This window comes from Muntiacus reevesi, chromosome 15, assembly GCF_963930625.1.
Source record: "Muntiacus reevesi chromosome 15, mMunRee1.1, whole genome shotgun sequence".
Classification (NCBI taxonomy): Eukaryota; Metazoa; Chordata; class Mammalia; order Artiodactyla; family Cervidae; genus Muntiacus; species Muntiacus reevesi.
In genome coordinates, this window is record NC_089263.1 from 45,190,466 (window position 1) to 45,216,940 (window position 26,475).

The window sequence follows — 26,475 nt, forward strand, 5'->3', positions numbered from 1 at the left end:
CAGGTGCTCGGGCCTGGTGCACTGGGAGGACCCTGAGGAGTCGGGTGGGGAGGGAGGTGGGAGGGGGGATCGGGATGGGGAATACATGTAACTATATGGCTGATTCATGTCAATGTATGACAAAACCCACTGAAATGTTGTAAAGTGATTGGCCTCCAACTAATAAAATAATATTAAAAAAAAAAAAAAAAAAAAAAAAAATATAGCAGTGCCTCAAGGTAGCTTCTTAAGTCACCCCTCTCCTCCCTGATCTTCATGCATGTACTGTCTTGGCTCATTATTCTAGACAAGGCAATATCCCACTGTTTTGTTTTTGCTGGATATATCAGTGAGGATCCAGTTGCAGAAAACAGGAACATTTTTAGCTATTTTAAGCATAAAGGAATCTGGTAATGGGAATATGATGCTTGAAAAATCAATGGAAAGATTGGAAGAATGGGCTGTTGGCAGGCTGGACTTTCCAGAGATGACTCATGTAGCACGTTTAACTGGCTTCCGTGCCTGCTGCTCATTCTGGTAAGAGTCAGGAAGGTGGGAAAGTTGGAGGCCAACCTTGGCAACATACCACTTTAGCTGAGACTCAGAGATCACGTGGCTTCTCCTGCCACAGCTTTTGACTCTGGAGATACGCCATGTCTGTTTGAAACATTCACTGGCAAAAAAGCCTACGCATAAAAGATGTAACTGGACGGCTGCTACAGAAGAACTCAGTGTTGCCACAACTGCTTGCCAGTGGGAACATGAGAGCCTTCTAGATTGTGTGTGGGTGCGTCTGGTTAGTAGATCCTAAGACACATCTCAGACACTGACTGCAGGAGAGTCATCACCTCTCCATCCTCAGCAGTTTGGGAAAGCATATTGGATTGGATGTTGAATGACAGAGTGCCATAAGCCACTGTCCTGGGAGTTGAGCTTTACCTTCTCTTTGAATTCAGATATTTAACTGGGTGAGATAGGAAACTTTTTTCCCCATGAACCTATTTTGGCAAAGCTCTGTCTCCTCCAGCCTAGCTTTGGGTGGGCCTGATTTTTAAGAGCTGGTTTAATATGATAGAATCCGAGGGTTTCAGCATATTGTTAAGTGTAGTCAGTGTGGTATGTGTATGCTTTGTTTTCACATTTGGTGGCTCTGAAGTGATTGTCTGTTCGTGTAATGGTATACCAAAACATTCAAGGGAACATCGGCTCTACTTTCAAGTGAAATTGAAATATGACTATAGTCAGTGTAGTTCCACTTTATACTCATTTTATATATTTTGCACAGTGTTGCAATACAAAAATTAATGTTATTTCAAGCCATCTGTAAGTCGGTCATTAATGACACATTTTACCTTCAGATTTTGATTTTCCTCATCTCTTGGTTTAGTTCAGGCTTTTGTTGATAAGTTTTAAAGCTCCTATGTATATTCTTCTTACGTATATATAGTTAGTTGTTGTTGAGTTGCTAAGTTGTGTCTGACTCTTTTGCGACCCCATGGACTGTAGTCTACCAGGCTCCTCTGGCCATAGGATTCTTTGGGCAAGATTACTGGAGTGGGTTGCCATTTACTTCTCCAGGCGATCTTCCCAACTCAAGAATCGAGCCCACATTTCCTGCATTGGCAGGCAGATTCTTTACCTTTTGAGTTACAGGGAAGACATTCTGAGCCGCTAAGGAAGCCGTATATATAGTTGGTAGCCCAGAAGTAAAGACCTAATGCCATAAACAGTTTTCTGTTCATCCTGGCAAGATATGAATCAAGAAAGAAAAACCTTAATGTGAACAGGCAGTTCTGCTTAGGCTGATGCTTTGCCTTGGGCTAAGAAATGAAACCATTTCCCATGAGCTTGGAGTGGGGAGCAGGTTAGGAATCAGAAGGTAGAGAACTTTTAACCTCTCTTGTAATGAGACTTTCATAGAGTGAATTTATTATTACTATATTATAAAACAAAACCACCAAAAGGTTACTACTAAAATACATTCAGAAGCAAACATAAATTATTTTTGAGTCATTACCCATTTTGAATTATCTGACTTCTGTATAATATCTATTTAGCATAGATGCATGCATGCATGTGCACTCAGTTGTGTCCAACTGATTGTGACCTCATGGACTGTAGCCCTCCAGGCTCCTCTGTACATGGAATTCTCCAGGCAAAAATACTGGAGTGAGTAGCCATTCCCTTCTCCAGGGGATCTTCCTGACCCAGGAATCGAATCTGCATCTCTTGCATCTCTTGTGTCTTCTGCATTGGCAGGTGGATTCTTTACCAGCTGAGCCACCAGGGAAGTCTCATTTAGTGTAGATATCAAATGTCACTGTGTTTATTTCATAGAGATATAAAATGAGAGTAAATACCTGTTGCTTTATCAATGACTTAACAAAAATTTTTTTTCACACTGTAGAATACTGCACGGAGCTCCTGTTAAGGATGTCAGTCAAGAATATGTTGCTGTTGTTCCAACAAGACCAGGGATACTACCTGAACTGATACCAGGAACTGGCCAGAGTGCTCACAAACCACAGTTACAACTCTTTGGAGAGGAAGTAAGAACTTCCTTTAATATTAGTTTTCTCTCTCTCATAGACTCTCACATTTTTTGGTTTCAGGACCCTTTTTTACATTCTTAAAAATTATCGAGGACTTCAATAATTATTTATGTGGCTTGTATCTATTGACATTTGCAATGTTGGAAGTTAAAACTGGGAAAATGCTAAAATGTTTATTTTCTAAATGAAAAATAATAGTACTAAAATCATATATGTTAACATGCTATATTTTTTATGAAAAATGGTTATATTTTTTAAAACAAAGAAGTAGTGTAAAACTGGAGTTGTATTTTTTGCAAATCTCTAATGCTTGGCTTAATAGATGACAGCTGGATTCTTATGCTTGCTTCTGCATTCAGTTTTGCGATAAGTTGTTTTGACTGAACTATATGAGGAAAATTCTGACTTCATGCAGATATGTTGTTGAAAAAGGAGAGATTATTTTAATAGCCTTTAAACATAGTTATGGATATTCTTGTTTGATAATATGCTTCCTAGGTGGCACAGTTGGTAAAGAACCTGCCTGCCAATGCAGGAGACATAAGAGACGTGGGTTTGAGCTCTAGGTTGGGAAGATCCGCTGGTGGATGAAATGGCAGCCCACTCCAGTATTCTTGCCTGGAGAATCTGGTGGACAGAGGAGCCTGGTAGACTACAGTCCGTGGGGTTGCAAAGAGTTGTACATGACTGAGCAACTTAACACACATACAAGAGGTAGTTTCTTGAAACTTAGTTGTGAGACTTCCACTTCTGTGAATGATGCAGTGGAAGTTCTTTTTCCTATTCTTCCTGCGAAGTACAAGTAAAAACCTGGGTGTTACAAACAGGACAGATCTGAAAGGTGGAGAGACTGAGACTCTAATTAGGAACTTTGGGATCCAAGAAATGACACGGTGGCAAGTTAGTTCCTTGAGTTTCCTTTTTTGCCTCGTGTATCCTTTGATAAATCCTTTTTATAATTTCAAGTTAAAAAAACCTGGTAACCTGGAAAGAAAATTAGGTAAAGACACAAACAGTCCAAACAAAACCTACTCTTTCTAGCCGAAGAACCGGGAAAGGGGCAGCCTAGCACAACACAATTTTTAAACAATAACTACCCCAGCCAAACATCACAGAAAAAGTGGTGGCCCTGGTCCTTCCCTCACTTCTAGCAGCAAAGGTCTTGTAGGAAAACTAGACTTTTACTCTTGCCAAAGTATGTAGTATGTATGCTCAGTTGTGTCTGACTCTTTGGGACCCCAGGGACTGTAGCCTGCCCGTCTCCTCTGTCCTTGGGAGGCTCCAGGCAAGAATACTGGAGTGGGTTGCCATTCCCTTCTCCAGGGGATCCTCCAAACCCAGAGATTGAGCCAGCATCTCTTGCATCTCCTGCATTGGCAGACAGATTTTTTACCACTGTGCCACAGAGTACGAGAAGGCACTGTCATGCCTCTGACCGCGTGGTGTTGAGGAAGGCCATGTGGGGCTGGGACTTTCGTTTTGGTAGAGTGGTCATGAGGTTTCCCTTCTATGGTGTCAGTTGAGACCACATGGGGACCCTGGACTTGCATCCCCACCTAGTAGTGATGAGCCACTTCTCTCTCTCCCCACTGCGGTGGTATCAGAGGAGGCCCAGCAGAGTGTCAGCTGGAAGAGAAGGTTGAAATAAGATCCAGAATCTCATAGCAAAGTATCCAAATTTCAACTGAAAATTACTAATCCACCCTAAGAACTAGGAAAGTCTCAAACTGAATATAAGAAGGTAATCAATAGATGCTATCATTTAGATGACAGAATTGTTAGAATTGTCTGACAATGATTTTAAAGCCATCATCCTAAAAATGCATCAGTGATAATTATGAACACACTTGAAAAGATTTTTTAAAAATAGGAAGATTTAGAAAGGAAATAGAAGATCTTAGTAAAAAACATAGGAGATACTTAGTAAAGAAACTGAAGACATTCTAAGAATTGAAAAAATATAATAACCAAAGTAAAATGCTTGGCAGATGGGCTCAAAAGTAGAATGGAGGAGATAGGAAGTGAAGTTGAAGATAAAACAGTAGAATTTATCTAGTCTGAGCAACCAAGAGAAATAGATTAAAGAAAAAAAAAAGTAACAGATCCTCAGGAGTCTGTTAATTGTGGGACTAAAGTAAAAGATCTAACATTTGTGTTATCACAGTCCTGGAAGGAGAAGAAAAAGAAGAGGGGTGACTGAAAATGTTTAGGAAGAAATAATGACTGGAAACTTCCCCATTTTAGTGAGACAAACCTGCATATTCAGGAATCTGAGCAAACTCCAAGCAGGAGAAGTCCAAAGAAATATGAACCAAGTCACTTTAATAGTCAAACTTCTGAAACCTAATGACAAAAAAAAGAATCTTGAAAGCAGCAAGAGAGAAACCATATGTTACCTACAAGAGAAAAACAGTTTGAGTGATAATGGATTTCTCATCAGAAACCATGGAGGTCAGAAGTAAGTGGCAGAACATTTTTCAAATGCTGAAAGGAAAGAACGGTATGCCCTGCGTCCTATAATATCCAGAGAAGATATCCTTCAGGAATGAAGGGGAATCCAGACATTTCCAGATGAAAGGAAAGTAAGGGAATTAGTCACCCAACAGACTTACCCTGAAAGAAAGTCTGGAGGATGTTCTTAAATGAGGAAAGATGAAATCTTGGAATATCTAGAAGGAACAAAAACAAATAAAGCAAAAATGTGAGTAAATGCAATAAAGGATTTTCCTCCTCCTTTTTAGTTTTCTAAATTATGTCTGTCAGTTGAAGCAAAAATTACCATACCATTAAATGTATACAGAGGAAATGTTTAAGACAACTCTATTATAAATGGAGAAGGAGACATAAAAGAAGGTAGGTTTACACACCCTTGAACTGGTAAAGTGCAGACATCAGTAGACTTTGATAAGTTATGTTTATATAACATAACACCTAGAGCAAAACTAAAAATATATACAGAGACATATTCATAAACACCACAGATAAATAAAAGTGGAATCCTAAAATATGTCCATGTAAAAGGAAAGCAGGGAAAAGAAAACAGAGAAACAAGAGAAACCAGAGAGAACAAGCAGAAAACGAAAAATGAAATGACAGATGAAATTCCTAACTTAAATTATTATTGGTCTACGTACACCAATTAAGTGACAGGGAATTCAGAGTGGATTAAAAGAAATGACCCAACTATTTACTATCTGCAAGTAACTGACTTCATATGTAATGATTTAGAGAGGCTGCAAGTAAAAGAATAAAACAGATAAGCCATACAAACATTAATCAAAGAGGAGTGACTATTTTTTTTTTTTGACTATGTTAATATCAGATAAAGTAGACCTCCCAGCAAAGACAGCTAGAGACAGAGAAGGGGATTACATTATGACAAAAATGTCAACCTGCCAGGTAGACATAGTACTCTTAAAAAGCATGTGCTGTGATTTATGTCAGAGAGTGTTTTGCCTATGTTCTCCTCTAGGAGTTTTATAGTTTCTGGTCTTACATTTAGATCTTTAATCCATTTTGAGTTTGTTTTTGTGTATGGTGTTAGAAAGTGTTCTAGTTTCATTCTTTTACAAGTGGTTGACCAGTTTTTCCAGCACCACTTGTTGAAGAGGTTGTCTTTTTTCCATTGTATATCCTTGCCTCCTTTGTCAAAGATAAGGTGTCCATAGGTTCGTGGATTTATCTCTGGGCTTTCTATTCTGTTCCATTGATCTATATTTCTGTCTTTGTGCCAGTACCATACTGTCTTGATGACTGTGGCTTTGTAGTAGAGTCTGAAGTCAGGCAGGTTGATTCCTCCAGTTCCATTCTTCTTTCTCAAGATTACTTTGGCTATTCGAGGTTTTTTGTATTTCCATACAAATTGTGAAATTATTTGTTCTAGTTCTGTGAAAAATACCGTTGGTAGCTTGATAGGGATTGCATTGAATCTATAGATAGCTTTGGGTAGAATAGCCATTTTGACAATATTGATTCTTCCAGTCCATGAACACGGTATGTTTCTCCATCTGCTTGTGTCCTCTTTGATTTCTTTCATCAATGTTTTATAATTTTCTATGTATAGGTCTTTTGTTTCTTTAGGTAGATATACTCCTAAGTATTTTATTCTTTTTCTTGCAATGGTGAATGGTATTGTTTCCTTAATTTCTCTTTCTGTTTTTTCATTGTTAGTATATAGGAATGCAAGGGATTTCTGTGTGTTAATTTTATATCCTACAACTTTAGAATATTCATTGATTAGCTCTAGTAATTTTTCTGCAAGAGTCTTTAGGGTTTTCTATGTAGAGGATCATGTCATCTGCAAACAGTGAGAGTTTCACTTCTTCTTTTCCTATCTGGATTCCTTTTACTTCTTTTTTTGCTCTGATTGCTGTGGCCAAAACTTCCAACACTATGTTGAATAGTAGTGGTGAGAGTGGGCACCCTTGTCTTGTTCCTGATTTCAGGGGAAATGCTTTCAATTTTTCACCATTGAGGGTGATGCTTGCTGTGGGTTTGTCATATATAGCTTTTATTATGTTGAAGTATGTTCCTTCTATTCCTGCTTTCTGGAGAGTTTTAATCATAAATGAGTGTTTAATTTTGTCAAAGGCTTTCTCTGCATCTATTGAGATAATCATATGGTTTTTATCTTTCAATTTGTTAATGTGGTGTATTACATTGATTGATTTGCGGATATTAAAGAATCCTTGCATTCCTGGGATAAAGCCCACTTGGTCATGGTGTATGATTTTTTTAAAATGTTGTTGGATTCTGTTTGCTAGAATTTTGTTAAGGATTTTTGCGTTTCTGTTCATCAGTGATATTGGCCTGTAGTTTTCTTTTTTTGTGGCATCTTTGTCTGGTTTTGGAATTAGGGTGATGGTGGCCTCATAGAATGAGTTTGGAAGTTTACCTTTATCTGCAATTTTCTGGAAGAGTTTGAGTAAGATCGGTGTTAGCTCTTCTCTAAATTTTTGGTAGAATTCAGCTGTGAAGCCATCTGGTCCTGGGCTTTTGTTTGCTGGAAGATTTTTGATTACAGTTTCGATTTCCTTGCTTGTGATGGGTCTGTTAAGATCTTCTATTTCTTCCTGGTTTAGTTTTGGAAAGTTATACTTTTCTAAGAATTTGTCCATTTCATCCAAGTTGTCCATTTTATTGGCATAGAGCTGCTGGTAGTAGTCTCTTATGATCCTTTGTATTTCAGTGTTGTCTGTTGTGATCTCTCCATTTTCATTTCTTATTTTGTTAATTTGGTTCTTCTCTCTTTGTTTCTTAATGAGTCTTGCTGATGGTTTGTCAATTTTGTTTATTTTTTCAAAAAACCAGCTTTTAGCTTTGTTGATTTTTGCTATGGTCTCTTTAGTTTCTTTTGCATTTATTTCTGCCCTAATTTTTAAGATTTCTTTCCTTCTGCTAACCCTGGGGTTCTTCATTTCTTCCTTCTCTAATTGCTTTAGGTGTAGAGTTAGGTTATTTATTTGGTTTTTTTCTTGTTTCTTGAGGTAAGCCTGTAATGCTATGAACCTTCCCCTTAGCACTGCTTTTACAGTGTCCCATAGGTTTTGGGTTGTTGTGTTTTCATTTTCATTCATTTCTATACATATTTTGATTTCTTTTTTGATTTCTTCTATGATTTGTTGGTTATTCAGAAGCGTGTTATTTAGCCTCCATATGTTGGAATTTTTAACAATTTTTTTCCTGTAATTGAGATCTAATCTTACTGCACTGTGGTCAGAAAAGATGACTGGAATGATTTCAATTTTTTTGAATTTTCCAAGACCAGATTTATGGCCCAGGATGTGATCTATTCTGGAGAAGGTTCTGTGTGCACTTGAGAAAAAGGTGAAGTTGATTGTTTTGGGGTGAAATGTCCTATAGATATCAATTAGGTCTAGCTGGTCCATTGTGTCATTTAAGGTTTGTGTTACCTTGTTAATTTTCTGTTTAGTTGATATATCCATGGTTGTGAGTGGGGTATTAAAGTCTCCGACTATTATTGTGTTACTATTAATTTCCTCTTTCATATTCATTAGCGTTTGCTGTACATATTGCGGTGCTCCTATGTTGGGTGCATATATATTTATAATTGTTATATCTTCTTCTTGGATTGATTCTTTCAAGATCCTCTATGATCCACCTCCCAGAATATTGGAAATAAAAGCAAAACTAAACAAATGGGACCTAATGAAACTTAAAAGCTTTTGCACTACAAAGGAAACTATAAGTAAGGTGAAAAGACAGCCCTCAGATTGGGAGAAAATAATAGCAAATGAAGAAACAGACAAAGGATTAATCTCAAAAATATACAAGCAACTCCTGAAGCTCAATTCCAGAAAAATAAATGACCCAATCAAAAAATGGGCCAAAGAACTAAACAGACATTTCTCCAAAGAAGACATACAGATGTCTAACAAACACATGAAAAGATGCTCAACATCATTCATTATTAGAGAAATGCAAATCAAAACCACAATGAGGTACCATTACACGCCAGTCAGGATGGCTGCTATCCAAAAGTCTACAAGCAATAAATGCTGGAGAGGGTGTGGAGAAAAGGGAACCTTCTTACACTGTTGGTGGGAATGCAAACTAGTATAGCCACTATGGAAAACAGTGTGGAGATTTCTTAAAAAACTGGAAATAGAACTGCCATATGACCCAGCAATACCACTACTGGGCATACACACCGAGGAAACCAGATCTGAAAGAGACACGTGCACCCCAATGTTCATCGCAGCACTGTTTATAATAGCCAGGACATGGAAGCAACCTCGATGCCCATCAGCAGATGAATGGATAAGGAAGCTGTGGTACATATACACCATGAAATATTACTCAGCCGTTAAAAAGAATTCATTTGAACCTGTTCTAATGAGATGGATGAAACTGGAGCCCATTATACAGAGTGAAGTAAGCCAGAAAGATAAAGAACATTACAGCATACTAACCCATATATATGGAATTTAGAAAGATGGTAACGATAACCCTATATGCAAAAAAAAAAAAAGAGACGCAGAAGTACAGAACAGACTTTTGAACTCTGTGGGAGAAGGTGAGGGTGGGATGTTTTGAAAGAACAGCATGTATATTATCTATGGTGAAACAGATCACCAGCCCAGGTGGGATGCATGAGACAAGTGCTCGGGCCTGGTGCACTGGGAGGACCCAGAGGAGTCGGGTGGAGAGGGAGGTGGGAGGGGGGATCGGGATGGGGAATACGTGTAACTCTATGGCTGATTCATATCAATGTATGACAAAACCCACTGAAATGTTGTGAAGTAATTAGCCTCCAACTAATAAAAAAACAACAACAAACAAACAAACAAACAAAAGGTCATTTCTTCAGTCAGGAAAAAAAAAAAAAGCAGAATTGTAAAATATGTGAAGTAAAAGCTGGTGAACTGAAAGGAGAAATAGGCAATTCCTCAATTACAATTGGAAACTTCAATGCCCCTCTCTAAATAGTTGGTGGAACACTAGAAAATCAGCAGGGATACAGAAAAGTCAATGACTCTTATCAACTAACAGGATCTAATTGAAATGTACAGAACACTACACCAAATCAGAGCAGAATACTTATTCTTTTTGAGTTCCTGCAGAAGATATACCAAGATAAATCCATAATGAAATCAAACTAGATATCAATAACATAGATAACAGAAAAATCTCCAAACTGTTGGAGTCTAAACAATAGAGGTATAATCAATTCATGGGTTAAAGAGGACATCTCAAGGGACTTTAAAAAGTACTTTGAAAACCAATTAAACTGAATTAAAATGAAAATACAACATACCATAATTTATGGAACAGAGATATTTGAAAATTATAACACTAAATGCTTATGATTAAAAAAGAGACGTCTCCAATCCATAATTTAAGTTCCCACTGCAAGAACCTAGAAAAAGAAGAGCGAAATAAACCCAAAGCAAGCAGTGGGAAAGAATAAGGAAGAGCAGAAATCACTGAAGATGAAAACAATAGAGAAAAATCACTGAGACAAAATAGTTTTACAAAAAATTGATCTCTACAAAACTGACATGAAACAGAAAAGACACAAATTACTAAAATTAAAAATGAAATAGATATCACTATGGACCCTACAGACGTCAAAAGACTAGTAAGGCGACACTATAAGCAATTCTAGTTGTTAATATAAGCAATTTATATAAGCAGTTCCAGTATTCTTGCCTCAAGAACTCTACCAACAGTATAAACAACCCTACACACATAAATTTGACAACTTAGACAAAATAGACCAGTTCCTCAAAAAAACACAAACTACCACAACTCACTCAATATGAAATATTAATAGATAATTTGAATAGCTCTATCATGTTAAGGCAAGTAAAGGTCTACAAAACTCCCTTCTCAGACCTCTGAAATAGTTTGACAGTGAAAAAATCAAAATAAACATGCAACTATCAATACTATTAAGCATGTTGCAGAATGAATACATAAACTATAAGGATAAATCTTCAGAGAATTATGCTGGAAAAAACCAATTCCAAAACATTACACACGGGATGATATTCTTATATTACATTCATGAAATTACAAAATTACAGAAATGCAGAAGAGATTAGGGTTTTCCAGGGTTTCAGGTTTGGGGGGTGGGAATGAGTAGAGTGTGTCTATAAAAGACAACATGGGATCACTTATGGTGATGAAAATGTTCTATATCTTAACTATATCAATGTCAATATTTTGTTTGTGATTCTGTACCACAGTTTTGCAAGTTTACCTTTGAGGTAAACTGGGTAAAAGATAGTCTCTGTATTATTTCTTAAAACTGCATGTGAATTTGTAATTAGCTTAAAAAATTAATAAAAATTATGGTTGTTGGATCAGTGCTAAAAATTTAACTTAGTTAAAAGGAATATGTATTAAATGATCATTTGTACAGCTAAAAATGTTTGTTGCATTTGAAATCTGAAACCATTGGGTCTTTAGTATGAATGTGGTTATTGCATTGGGTTGTAATATACATAGTAACCTTAGAGGCTGTGTAGGTGCTGTTAAACTAATTAACCTAGCTTGCTTTATAGTTGTGTGTGTGTATGTATGTTAGTCACTCAGTTGTGTCTGACTCTTTGTGACCCCATGGTTGTAGTCCACCGGGCTCGTCTGTCCATGGAATTCTCCAGGCTATCATATTGGAATGGGTTGCCATTCCTGTCTCCAGGGGATCTTCCCAACCCAGGGACTGAACCTGGGTCTTCTAAACTGTAGGCAGATTATTTACCGTCTGAGCTACCAGGGAAGCCCTGGTCTATAATTACTAAATTATAGCTAGTAATTCAGTTTGCTGTGCAGTCAGGTTCTAACAGCCACCAATCTGGCTGCTTCTGTTGTCCTGATTTCCTCTTAGAAAGTTCTGAGGATTGTTGGGGAAACCAGTATTCCATGATGAGTGTTTCTTTGCTAGTTTAATTTGACAAATCTCTCCTGAATGCATGGATGCTTTTCCTTGAGAGCAAAATAGTGCTGTTTAGTGATAGATTTTTCTTTCTTCTCATTTAGAGGCTTGTATGTTACTTTCTTTTAGGGGAATAATTTTATTCTAGATGCTCTAGCTGCTGAAAGTCTATCTACTACAAGGAAAGGTTTACCACATTGTATGTGATATATCATTTGAATATCTGAAATCTTAACTTCTAGGTGATCTTTGGAAGAAGAATTTTCAACTGATTTTGGAAGAGTTTTTTCATCTTTTATCAAGGAATTCCTGGCTCTAGGTCTATACAGCATAAAGGGATGCAGTGTGTCCACCAGAGGATGAGTGAGATGGAAACAATTTTGAATTTCTATGGTAGACAAATGAACCTAGCATCTGAAACAATCTACCTTTCTCTAAATAAATACTCTGTTGGTAGAGAAGAAGTGTGATCTAGTTGAGAAATAAAAGTGGTGAAGACTCAGCATCAGCTTATAATTGTGAATCTTTATTTACTGTGTTTGGGTCTTTGGCTATTACTCTCAAAGTCTGTGTAACAGCCATGCTCAGGAGATGGCGACTGGTAAGGTTTCACGCTGCTGCTCCTTATCGCTTCAGACGTGTCTGACTGCAGCCTAGCAAGCTCCTCTGTCCACGGGGTTCTCTAGGCAAGAGTACTAGAGTGGGTTGCCATTCCCTTCTCCAGAGGATTTTCCTAACCCAGGGATTGAACTGTGGTCTCCTGCATTGCAGGCAGGGTCTTCACTGCTGAGCCACCAGGGAATTCTGTTAAGATTTCATGGGTGTGTGCATGCTTAGTCGCTCAGTTGTGTCCAATTCTTTGTGACTCCACGGACTGACTGCAGCCTGCCAGTCTCCTCTGTCCATGGGATTCTCCAGGCAAGAGTACTGGAGTGGGTAACCATTCCCTTCTCCAGAGGATTTTCCTGACCCAGGGATTGAACTGTGGTCTCCTGTATTGCAGGCAAATTCTTTACCACCTGAGCTACCAGGGAAGCCACAATTCTTGTTGGGGAAAATGTTTGGTCCAATTAAGTATTACTCAGAGTTAGTGAAAGTTAAGGAAAACATAATTACCAGGAATACCATGGACTCAAGCAGCTATACTTTTAAAAACTCACAATTCTTCAAATTGTCATGAATGCCTGATTAATTTTTTCATTTCCAACTATTTAAAATTTTTTTTCTTTTATTGTTTGTTTTATTATTATTATTTTATTGTAGTAGACTCTATTTTTTAGAATAGTTTTAGACTTCCAGAAAAATTACAAAGACAATATGGAGATTTCCCATAGTCTATTTCCCCTATTATTATATTAATACAATAATGATGGGTAAATAGTGGCCCCCAAAAGATATGTGCTCAGTCGCTCAGCTGTGTCTGACTCTCTGCAACACCATAGACTGTAGCCTACCAGGCTTCTCTGTCCATGGAATTCTCCAGGCAAGAATCCTGGAGTGGGTTGCCATTTCCCTCTCCACACGAAGAAGATATATCCAGATCCTAACCCACAATACCTGTGAATGTGACCTTTTTTGGAAATAGAGTCTTTGCAGATGTAATTAAGAATCTTGGAATGAAATCATCTTGGATTTAGGGTAAGCTCTACATATCTAAATTCAATATGACTGTCCTTTTAAGAGGAGAAAACCCTGTGAACACATAGACACACAGGGAAGAATGCCATGAGCTGATAGAAGCAAACTGGAGCAATGCCACTGCAAGCCAAGGAATGCCAGGGGTGGCTGGCAACCACTAGAAGCTAGGAAGCGGCAAGACAGAATTCTCTATGGCATTTAGAGGGAGCATGGCCCTCTCAACATTTTGATTTTGGACTTTGTTTCCAGAACTCAGAGAATTAATTTCTGTTGTTTTAAGCCGTCCAATGGTAATTTGCTACAGTAGCCCTAGAAAACTACCAGTACATCTGACAGCAGTATGATACATTTGTTAAAACCAATGAACCAATATTTATACTTTATGATTAATTAAGATCCGTGCTTCATTTGGATTTCCTTAGTTTAAGGTAATGTCCTTTTTCTATTCCAGGATAGAAGTGAATACCACGTTACATGTAGTTGCTATGTCTCCTTAGGCTTCTCTCAGCTGTGATAGTTTGGGGGAGTACTGTCAGGTATTTTGTAGACTATTCCCCAAATATCTTTTATTTTATTTGGCCGCCTCTGGCCTTAGTGATAGCGTACGGACTTAGTTGCTCTGTGGCATGTGGGATCCTAGTTCCTCAGCCAGCATCCCCTGTATTGCAAGGTGATTCTTAACCACTGGACCACTAGCAAAGTCTCACATGATGTTATTTTGATTTGATTGTGTGTTATGTGATTTTGGGAGGAAGACCACTGAGGTAAGGTGCCATTTTCATCATATCATATCCAGAGTACATATTACCAGTGTGACTTACCGTTGTTGATGCTGACCTTAATTGTCCGGCCGAGGCAGTGTCTGCCAGATTTCTTCACTGTGACGTTTTTCTTTTTTGCTCCCTTTCCACACTGTAGTCTGGAAAGAAGTTGCTATATATATAGCCCACACTTAAGAAATGAAGAGCTATGCTCCGTCTCCTTGAGGGCAGATTATCTATAAAAACTAATTTGGTTTCACCCGGACAGGATTCCTCTTCTTCCCATTTATTTATTCAATCACTTGCTTCTATCAGTAAGACTCATAGGTATTTGTACTTGGAGTTGTGCTCAGTCGCTTCTGTCGTGTCTGACCCTTTGTGACCCTATGGATCTTAGCCCATCAGGCTCCTCTGTTCATGGGGTTCAGCAGGCAAGAATGCTGGAGTGGGTTACCATGCCATTCTGCAGGAGATCTCCACTCAAGGACTGAACCGGTGTCTCCTAAGTCTCCTCCTTTGCAGGCAAATTCTTTACTGCTGAGCCACCTGGGAAGCCCGAGTTTAATACTATTTATTATTATTTTGCTAAGACTCTTTGAGCTTTGGTCACTGAGAGCTCTTTCAGTTGTCTCCTATGTCCCTTTGACAGACCCTATCACTGTGGAATTTTTTTTAACATTTAATTACTGGCAGTACAGATGTTCCAGGCTCATCTTGCTTATTTCCTGTGCCAGTCCACAGAATCAGCCATTTCCACAGGAAGCCTCAGTTCCCTTAATTGGAGAATGTAATTAGAAACGAAAATCTGGCCTTTGGATGTGCTTATTACCACCAGGTCTTTGTTGCTTCTAGGCCTTCTCAGCTCACACAAATACATGTCTGTATTCTAACTCCTTCCCATAAATACACATATTTTAATGTGCATAATAAATATAATAAATGCACATAATGATATTTCTATATGTAACCATCTTTGTCTAACTTAAGCTATTCATGAGTTTATACTGATGTCTCCACCTCTAATTCACGCCCACATAGGTCATTCTAACCTCCTCCCCTGCTGATCTTTAAACTCCCAATAGTTAGTGACAAACCTGGTTGCCCCCACACTCCATCCATTTACCTGATTATTCAATTCCAGTATAGAAATATCAGAATTATTTACCCATATTCTTATGGAAAATAACCTTATCAACTAAAGTGTAGCACTATGTACAGTTTATTTTGCCCTTAGTGTTATATACTTTACTCATTTCCAAAGTTACTAAGGTCAGCAATTTTTTTCTTTCCCCTTTCATTGAGATTGTTTCATATATTTATAATAGAATTAGCTTGTTTTGTTATATTCCACATTTCATTGTGGGATTCCTCTTGACCTCCCAAATAATTTTTTAAAAATTTCAACTTTTATTTGGAGAAAGTTAAACAAATATAGAAACCAAACTAATGAGCACATGACTACATGTGTGTTTGTAATTAACATTTTGTCATGCTTGTTTCAGTTTTTTTAAAAGACATTTAAAGAACAGATTAAGTCCTCTTGTACTTCTTAATTCCATTTCTCTTCCTTTTTACCCAAGGACAGTTACTGTTACAATTGTGTTTTGTTCCCCACTCCATGATTTTTTACTTTATTAGGTGTACTTGTGACCCTAAACAATAAATCCCGTAGTTCTGTGTGTTCTAGGAACATTTATATAAATGATGTGACTTTGTAGGTATCTTTCTAAATCATGCTTATTTTACTGTTAAATAGTATGCTACTAAGATCCATCTATGGTTGATAATGTTTGTGCTGGAATGTCTTTACAGTGTTTAGTTAAATGACTATACTACATTTTATTCATCTGTTTATTAATTGACATTTAGATTGGGCTATGTTTTTGCTATTTCATGTGCTGTATTAACATCCTTGGATATATCTCCTCATGCATATGTGAAAGAATTTCCTTAGACTGTAGAGCTAGAAGTGAAATTGTTGGATTGTGTGGCATGTACATTTTCTATTCTACATTTGCTATTATTTTAGAAATGACCAGTTTGCCTCTACTGTGATTTTACTAGTTTCCCACATCCTCGGCATCACTTGAAACTGCTGACTTTTTATTTTTGCTAATCTTATAGGTATGATCAATTGTCTTTCCCAGATTTTCAGAGACTGTGGAACCAATCACTTCATTTTCTTAGGAACTAGAACTAATTTTGATAGGAGCTTGAGTGTTTATCCTTGGGGCTATTTATTAGCTTCTAACAGCTTTTTATGTTATTTTCAAAGGTGTCTGCTTATCCAGGAGTTACAAAGTTGTTTTGGAATCTAACTTCACCCAAATTCTCTGTTCCAGTATCTGTCATGAAGGAAACTGTATATCCAAAATATGAGGTAAAATGCAGAATGACTTTTCTCTATTGTTGTTTACTAATTAAACTGTATAATTAATTATGATATTAAATTTTACTGGAAGTTATTATGTAAATTGTCAGTAAAGACTGCAATAACTGAATGATTGGATGGCACTATAGAAAGTAAGCATATAGTAAATAATTATTATATATATATTGTATGTGTGTACATATATACACATATACTTATTAGCTTATAACTATGTGTACACTTATACATGTACACTTATAGGTATATTTCTAAGAAAATGGTTGGACTTATCCATGTTACTTTAGCTAGTCAAGAAGAGTATTCTCTTTTCTTTCTGAAAGAATTATTTGACTGAGCAGGTATAAAGCATCTTGGGCTGTTTAGAAGATCTTTATGATATGCTCATTTGCTTTTAAAAGTGAAGTTTTAGTTATTGTTTAAAAAAGTTTAAAACTACCTAATACAATTATTAGTCTATTTTCTTCTTCCCTAAAGGTGTTTAACATTTTATGTTACACTGCTTATTTTAAAGGACTTCCCTCGTGGCTCAGATGGTAAAGAATCTGCCTGCAATGCAGGATACCCAGGTTCAGTCCCTGGGTTGGGAAGATCCCCTGAAGAAGCAAATGGCAACCCACTCCAGTATTCTTGCCTTGAGAATTCCATGGACAGAGGAGCCTGGTGGGCTACAGTCCATGGAGTCTCAAAGTATAAAAGTCAAGAGAGGAAAACCAGAAGAGTCTATTATTTTTCTCCCTCAAGACAATTACTGTCCACTGTTTAGTCCACTTTCTTTCATTGTTAAAAGTTTTCTTCTTCCTCCTCTTCTTTTTTTTCTCCTTTCCCCCTTTTCTTCTTCCTACTTATATTTTCCTCTTAAAATAATTCTGTGATGAACATCATTGTACATAAAGTTTTAATGGTATTTAGAATCATTTTATTTGCATAGGATCCTAGATAGATTACTGATAACACATATATGAGAAAAGAATAAGACAAAAAAATTAATCATAGGGAAAGAACAACCAGGGTAATAGCATAAGTCAGACATAAAATTAAAGAAATTCTGTCCATTTATGCCTTTGCTTGAAATGGGGTCATCAACATCAGTGCTGATATTGAAACATCTTTATATTCCTTGCATTACTTAATTATGATGTATTATTCTTAAATATTATATTGAATTCTGTTAGGCAATATTTTAATTGTTTTTTAAAAACATATGCTAATGAGTGAAATATATATGTAGGATATTTTTTGTTATCATGGACTCTTATGGTTATTCTTGCTTTATAAAGTTAATTGGTTAGCATTTCATTTTTTTAATACTCTGGAATTAAAAGAACATAGGAATAATCTTGAAAGTGTGGAAGAATTCACTGTCTAGGAACATTTGAGCTATTTGGGAAGGTAATTTTTGACAATTAAAGCCTTTTATTTTCTAATTCTTGGGTTACTCTTGCTTAATATTTGTTCTCAAGTCAATTGGTAACATATATTCTTACAAAAAGCCATCTATTCAGTTGAACTTTATAAGTTTATATGTAGAGTTTATATATAGTCTCTCTTTAGTTTTAATCTCCATTTCTAAATTTCCATTATTTTCTTTACCATTTCTAATGATACTTGGGGAATTTTTTTTCCCCGAGAATAAATTTTCTAGAAGTGAATTTAGTATTTTTTTTTTTTCAGGGATCTTTCCCCATTTATTTTCAAGTACAGATGCTTTATTTTCTACTCATCAAATTACTCTACTTACACTAGTGTAAAACCATCCATTTGATTTTTTTTAGCAAGGTTTTTGATGTATGATTATGGGCTTCTCTGGTGACTCAATGGTAAAGAAAGAATCTGCCTGACAGTGCAGGAGACATGTGTTCAATCCCTGGCTAGGGAAGAGTCCCTGGAGAAAGAAATGGCAACCCACTCCATTATCCTCGCCTGGAAAATCCCATGAACTGAGGAGCCCGGTGGGCTATAGTCCATGGGGTCAGACATGACTTAGTGATTAAACAACAGTATGTGAATCACTGTGCTATATACATCTGAAACTAACACAACATTGTAAATCTACCCTTCAATTTAAGAATAAAAATCTCTCTTCCCCTTCCACAGCTGCTGGATCATGATCTGAAGGCAAACGCTGCCTACTGCTCCTTCTCTCTTTATCCTCCATTAATAGCATCTGCTTCTAACTGAACTGACAGAATAGAGGGATCTGTGATATTAGTATAGTGTTATCTAAACTCTGTGTTTATAAGCATGGACACACATTTTTCTGTCTTTATGTGTATAAAAGTGTGGATATAAGGAATTGAGAATAGGCAAAATTATCTGAACAGAAATAAAAATTGCAGCAATTTTAAGAAGTTTGGTTAGAACTGTTGAAAATGGAGTAACACATTACAAAACTAGTTCAAAAATAAATTGCTCTTGGTGATTGTTCAAACCAGTGACCAGAAGAACGAAGGTCCAACAGGACTTTCTGTTACAGAAAGAGGGCCCAGGACACTTTCCATTCACTAGAACTGGAATCAGACCTTTGTTCAAAGACTGTTGTTTCCCTTGAATGGGAAATTCATTTAGATACAAAGATCTGTGTGCCTCATTTTTAAAAAGCAAATTTTACCTATTTACATATATTATGATTATTGGTGTTTTTTGTTTTATCCTGCCATTTGATTTTTGTTTTTTATAGATGCTGCCTTTTTTTTTAATTTGGACAAACTAAGAAATTTACTCAATTGTTCTAAAAAACAGATACTTCCATTATAAAATGAAGAATTTACAAAGTCTTAATAGTTAGCAGTAGCCCAGAGATCAAAATGAAACTTAATTGTACAATGATAGATTTAGTACTAATTACATAGCACATTTGCCAAAATGTTGCAGTCCCCTTCTTTGTCTGCAAATTCATAAGCTAGATATTGCCTTTTGTTTGTTTTATATTCTTTTTATTTCTTTTCTTAAATTTGTCTTTTTTTGTTATTCCTTTTAAAAAAATTTCAGTAGTCTGAGTATAATATATTCTGATTTTATTTTTAACTATTTGGATAAATTGTATTTTATCATCCTTGTTTTGGAAGTTATGTATATTGTTTCTTATTCCTATGGTGATCTCCCTAGAACATACATGTTTAACTTATCAATATCTAATATTAATCAGTAATACCTTTATACTCTTCCAGGAAACTGCAATTATTTGAAAACTTGTTATTCCATTTACTCTTTCTTAATTTAATGTGCTCTTACTTTGATACATTTTTAGATCCTTATCTTTTAAAATTCAGAAGACGTTCTTATCAATTTTATGCAATAATCCTTAGATTTTACCCATGAATTTATCTCTCTCTTTTTTCCTTTCTACTTCTCAAGCATCTCAGACCTTTCTGTCTGGAATCATTTTGCCTTCTGCTAGAGTATATCTTTTAGAATTTGCTTTAAGGGAAATAGGAGGTCTACAGTTGGTAAAAATTCTGTTTTTTCTTTGTTTTAAATGCCTTTATATTACTTCATGCTTGAGGGATATTTTACTTTGTGATAATATTATTGCAGATACTTATTTTTAGCAACAAATGATGTCTCATAGTTTTCTGGTGTCCACTATTGAAGTTGAGAATTGATTCTTAAATATGAACCTTCTGAAGGTTCTTTGATAACAAATCAAAGAACCCTTTGATAGTAAATTCTCTGCCTCCCCCCTTTTACTTTTAAGCTGTTCTTTTTTCTTCCATGCAATTTCAGTATGGTATGTCTAGTTGTAGATTTCTTCTTATTTATTATAGTTTGGAATGATTGGGATCTTTGAATCTGTGGTTTGATATCTTTCATCAGCTATGGAAATTTTTTAGTTACTGTTTCTTCACATTTTGCCTCTGTCTATTCTGTCCTTTGTTTTCTGGGCCTTTAATAACATGTTTGATACTGGATCCTGTACAATTTCTTCTGATCTGTCTTATAGTTCAGGTTCATAAATTCTTCAGTTGTGTCTAATAATACTGTTTAACTTGTTTTCTGCATGTTTCAATTTGGTTTTATATTCTTTTTAGAATTTATCTGTTTTCTCTATTACATTCTGGTATTTTGTATCTTTGTGTACTTGTCTTTAAATGTTTATCATTGTATTTAGAACATTATTTTTAGTAAATATTTGAGACCTAGAATGGCTGTTCTTCCTCTAGAGAAAACTTTTTGTCAGAACCTGAGATCTGTATCATTCAACCTAAAATTGAGGTTGAGGCTTGAGTTTCTTTGAACACCTGTATACAGAGCCTATGCTACAGGTCTACACAAATGTTGATTTACATCCATTCATTCCTAATCTTAGGGTATAACCCTGTAATATCCTTGTAGCCTTGGATACCTGTATATTATATATATATATATAAAATCAGTTTCCATACTTCAGAGAGACTCTGGGCTTGCCTGTCTGTCATCCTTGCCCCTTAAAGTTGCAAATATGAAGCTCAGACTTGCATCTTTGAATACTGGGTTTACCTTTTCAGGTTTTTTGATTTTCCTATATTTTTTTGCCCAGTATCTCTTCATCATATTATTAGCTCTGATGCTTTGAAGATTATCTTTGTCATAATACATGCTTTCTAGTTCTCAGAAGAATTGCTTATTGCTGTTCATTGTTCAGTCACTAAATTGTGTTCAAGTCTTTGCGACTCAATGGACTGTAGTGTGTCAGGCTTCCCTGTCCTTCACTGTCTCCCAGAGTTTGCTGAAAGTCATGTCCATTGAGTCAGTGATGCCATCCAACCATCTCATCCTCTGCGTCCCCTTCTCCTCCTGCCCTCAATCTTTCCCAGCATCAGGGTCTTTTCCAATGAGTCAGCTTTTCACATCAGACAGCCAAAGTATTGGAGCTTCAGCATCAGTCCTTCCAATGAATATTCAGGGATGATTTCCTTTAGAATTGACTGGTTTGATCTCCTAGAATTACCTAGCCTGCCATAACTAAAAGTGGAAGTCATAATTGACTTTTAAGGTAGCAAAACTGTTTGCATTTCCATCTGCATCCGAGCTTTTATTGCACCATACTAATTTTAGCAATATTCCTATAATAGAGCAGAATTTTTACATCATATGTATGTAAACACTACTGTAATTGCCCTCTCAAAGCATGCTAGTATGAGCAATATACTGACAGGTTCCAACATATGAACCACATTGTCTTTTTACAAAGCAGCCATTGATTGTTAGTTCTGCTGTTTTGATATAAAATAAATTGTTAGGGTTTTTGTCTTTGTTATTGTTAAAAGTGTTCTTTTAAAATGTAATAGCTGCTGTTCCACCATATTTGAATATTTTGTGTAAGCATATGGCAAAATAATTCCAAAATACTTGTGCGTCAGATAATTTATCTTTGAAGAATAATGATGAAAGTGACCAGGTATCTTTCTGCAATGTCCAGTAATTCTCTTACATTGCATTGTGCTATAACTGTTTTCTAAAAATAGGGCAGAGAGGATGACCAAAAACTCAATACTGATGATAACTAAAATAGTCATTGCCTTCTCCATATCTGTTTCATTCTCAGTAATAATTACATCATACTTTTAAAAGTTCATTTTCTACTGAATAAATATTTAAAATTTTTAAAATGCTAGTTGAGATATAAAAATTTCATCAAACAAAGCAGCAGCATGATTTACTTCACCATGAGTCCTATGGAACTTAGATCTTCGAGTTGTTTCTATTTATCCAAATCACTGGTTACAAGATAGAGAAGTAGCACATTTAATAATAATCATAACTATTGCAGCAGTTTACATTGCAGCTGTAAATATATATATATATCATCTAACTGACTGATACAATTCAAACTATAAAGCATTTAAGGAAATTTTCATTCCAGTTAATATTCAGAATGTTTGCTTGTATTTGTCAGTGAAGAGTCACATATTGATAATAACTCTAAATGGCATGTTTTGTTCATAATTCTGAGGTTGATATGCTGAAGAGATTAAACAACACTCTATGAGGTCACAGGATCATTGATTGTCCTGAGTCCAAGAATGTCAGAAATAATGTAGAAGTATCAGTTTGGCTAAGGTCCAACACCAAAGCCATATTGTGGGTTTTAGCCAAATACTAAGGCTGCAGCTGGACTTTGATCTATGGTGTTTTTTTTTTTCTAGAATTATACTTTCCTGTGCATTGCTATTTTGGTAATAACATTTTAGTATGTAGCAACAGTAATCATAGGCTCGGAATTAAAAGTATTCTACTATATAGTTTAAAACTGTTATCTTTTATCACAGAGTGCACAAACAAGTAGAATTTTAATTGAGAAATTTGCATCTGAAAGCAAGGAAAGTATCATTACTTTAAATCAGCATAAGAAAAGTTCCAGGGTAAGTATAATTTTTAGTCTGAATTATGGGTTGGGGTCCTTGTTTTCCTGCAGTTTAGATATTATTTCTAGTGATTTCAGAAGTAATTTCTTGACGCTTTCTCATTCTGGGAAATGCCTCAGTGCATTCACCAGAATGTTTGTGAAGGACATATTTCCTCTTTTTCCAATATGCTGTCTTTATGACACTCAGAATATGTTATTTACTAATCAGTAGTAGGATATCTGCTGTGAGTTTTACTGAAATTCCTAAAATGTCTGGTTTTTCCATCATTCGTCACTGCTTGCCCAGGTCTTAAGTGACCAAAGGAACATGTTTATGAATCTTTTTACCAAATGAGGGGAGGAGATTGTTTATGGCTATGAAACACTGAATTCTCTAAGTGGTGACTGGACTTGTGCCCATGATTTTATAGTCACTAAAGTGTATCTAAGTAAAATAAATAATAAGCATAGTTGGAGAGAAAAGAGATAGTGATTGAGGGAAGAAGACAGGTATGAAATTTATATCACTGGCTTAGTAAATATCCTGAACCTTATGAGGGACTAAGAGGAAATGGTTTTATTTTTCTTTCCTTTAGGCCTCCAGCCCTCTACTCCCCTTGATGATATCTTAGGATGCTGAGTGCCACAGAGTAGAGAGTCTTAATAACCTGGGATAAATCTGATCCCTATTCTAGCCAATTACACTAGGTTTAATATGGTTGTATGCCTCTTTCTGTATTCCCCATACAGTCAGGTGATATATTTTTGGGGGGTAATGTTTCTATTTAATGTAGGTCACTTTTGCTATTTTAATATAGATAACTATTTCTTATTAAATATTTGTATGTTTGAGCATTTTATTTCTCATCAGTCTGAATGATATGGATGTCATATTGTTCTTGTTTTTTATCAACAGCACCTAGAACAGTGACCATCACATAAAAATTAATTGAACCAATAAATAACACTTTCTAGTTTGGAATGCATGGACTATTGTAGTAGCATTACTGGTACCTAAGCTGTCAGGTATTCCTGTTTTTAATAGCTGTTTCTAATCTAACCTCCCTGTTGCCTCTTGCAATATTTTTAAAACACAGGTATAATTACACCACTCAATCTCAACAAACCAAATAGCATCACCTATCAAAGTCAGAGTGCTTATCTAAGCCTCGTAATGTGGCCTCGGCTATGTTTTCTGTCTTAGCACCCCTTGTGCCTCTGCTTCCATGTAACGTCCATGTACTCTGTTCTCTGCTTGCACCAGAGTCCTTGGGGACTAACATCCCAGCGCTTAGACACTTCTCTGTGCTTTTTAGGCTATTCCGTTGGCCTGGCATGTTCTCAACCCATTCTGAGTCACACAGTGAAAATGTCACTACCTTTCACAGTCTGGCCCTAACGGTACCTCTTCTAGCTGGTTAGTCCAGGTTCCTTCTCATTCTGAACTGACCTCCGCCTCTCCTGTGCTCTCTTTACACCTGATTCATGCTATCCTTACAGTCATTGTTACAGCTGTTGTGAGTTATAGTTACCTCTCTATGTCTTTTTCCACCATCATACCTGAAACATGTCAGCTTTTTGTACTTTCCACCCTATCTGATGTGGTAGTACTTCCCAACTCTTTGAGTGTAATAGTTCTCATGGTAAGTAGTATTTGTGTGAATGCAGCCATGAAATTAAAAGATGCTTGCTCCTTGGAAGAAAAGTTATGACTAATCTAGACAGCGTATTAAAAAGCAGAGAGATTACTTTGCCAACAAAGATCCATCTAGTCAGAGCTATGGTTTTTCCAGTAGTCATGTATGCATGTTAGATTTGGACTATAAAGAAAGCTGAGTGCCAAAGAACTGATGCTTTTGATCTGTGGTATTGGAGAAGACTCTTGAGAGTCCCTTAGACAGAAAGGAGATCCAGCCAGTCCCTCTGAAAGGAAATCAGTCCTGAATATTCATTGGAAGGACTGATGTTAAAGCTGAAACTCCAATATTTTGGCCACTTGATGTGAAGAACTGACTCGTTTGAAAAGACCCTGTTGCTGGGAAAGATCGAAGGTGGGAGGAGAAGGGGACGACAGAGGATGAGATGGTTGGATTCAATGGACATGAGTTTGGATAAACTCTGGGAGTTGGTGATGGACAGGGAAGCCTGGCGTGCTGTAGTCCATGGGGCTGCAAAGAGTCGGACATGACTGAGCGACTAAATTACTACTAAATTGATGGATTTTAAGTTCTCACCCTATGTTTGAACATAGTGATTTCAAAATCAGTAAGAACCTGTATTTTAATTAGTATTTCTGCATTTCATGAATTTACCCAGTTATCACTAGTCAATTGTCATCTGATATTTTAGTTTACCAAATAGCATGTAGAGTCAATCAATGTATATTTGTCATTTGACTATTTTACAGCTTTTTTTCCTGAGAAAAGCTGCATCATTTGAAAATGTCCAAAAACATTTCAGCACACAGTCTACTCAATTAAAGGTACGATAATTTTTCAGTTTTTGTTATTGAAAGGAAATGTTCACATTTCTAGTAATAATCACCACCTATGCTTTTTGTTTGCTTTCCTAAAATAGTGTGATCACTTGATTCATACAGAGTTGATTGAAATTTTGGCTTTCGCTGAGAGTTTGGTAGCCTCTGTAAGATTGTTGTGGTTAGTGCCAATTTACGGTTTTCCACATCTCTTGGAAGGGTCTCATAGTCACACTTTGACTTTACTTGAAAGTGAAAAAGTCTTTGCGGCCCCATTGGAGTTCTCCAGGCCAAAATACTGGAGTGGGTAGCCTTTCCCTTCTCCAGGAGATCTTCCCAACCCAGGGATCGAACCCAGGTCTCCCACATTGCAGGTGGATTCTTTACCAGCTGAGCCACAAGGGAAACCCTGACTTTACTTGGTATATTTTAAGTCAAGTCACTTGCGTTGAGCTCACAGTTTGTTTTATGCTGTCATTTATTTACAAACATATCTAGGATGCTGAGTTCGAGAGTTTAATCCTTTTTTCAGAGATTGCGCCTCTTAATATGCTCCTCTTCATGTCTGTCTCATTCTTAAGCAGTTGGTGTCTTACTGTAAAGAAAGATGCAACAAATCCAGACCCAAAGAGCAAAGTCATCATAGTTAGTTTTCCGCTGAAAATGGAATATTCTTCCATGGGCCCTCCTCATAGTGGCTCCAGGTTGTGAACTTCCAGATGCTCTGTCCCAACGTAGCACTGTTGGAAGCTCTGCAAAAGGTGGAGACTGAAGGCGGAAGAAATGGTGGGAGTACATGAAGCTCTCCCTTCTCGTGACCTGGTTCCTTGGTGTGCCAGGCTCACTGTTTTAAAGCATCGATCATAAGTGAGGGACACCTACTTACTGATTTTATAGCAACTGCTGGAGAGGCAGAAACCTGTTGGGACTTCAGATGTGCTGGTGGGCACCA

General features: G+C 36.5%; 1 protein-coding gene across 1 annotated transcript in view; it reads left to right on the plus strand.

The window, feature by feature from the left end:
• The window catches only part of TTC6 (tetratricopeptide repeat domain 6), a 183,574-nt gene that overhangs the window by 81,086 nt on the left and 76,013 nt on the right, over positions 1 to 26,475 (plus strand). Inside the window, exons 6-9 of the mRNA XM_065906884.1 lie at positions 2,387 to 2,528; positions 16,606 to 16,710; positions 22,971 to 23,063; positions 25,455 to 25,529. Of these exons, the coding sequence (XP_065762956.1) occupies positions 2,387 to 2,528; positions 16,606 to 16,710; positions 22,971 to 23,063; positions 25,455 to 25,529 (415 nt within the window). The remainder of the gene's footprint in view (positions 1 to 2,386; positions 2,529 to 16,605; positions 16,711 to 22,970; positions 23,064 to 25,454; positions 25,530 to 26,475) is intronic.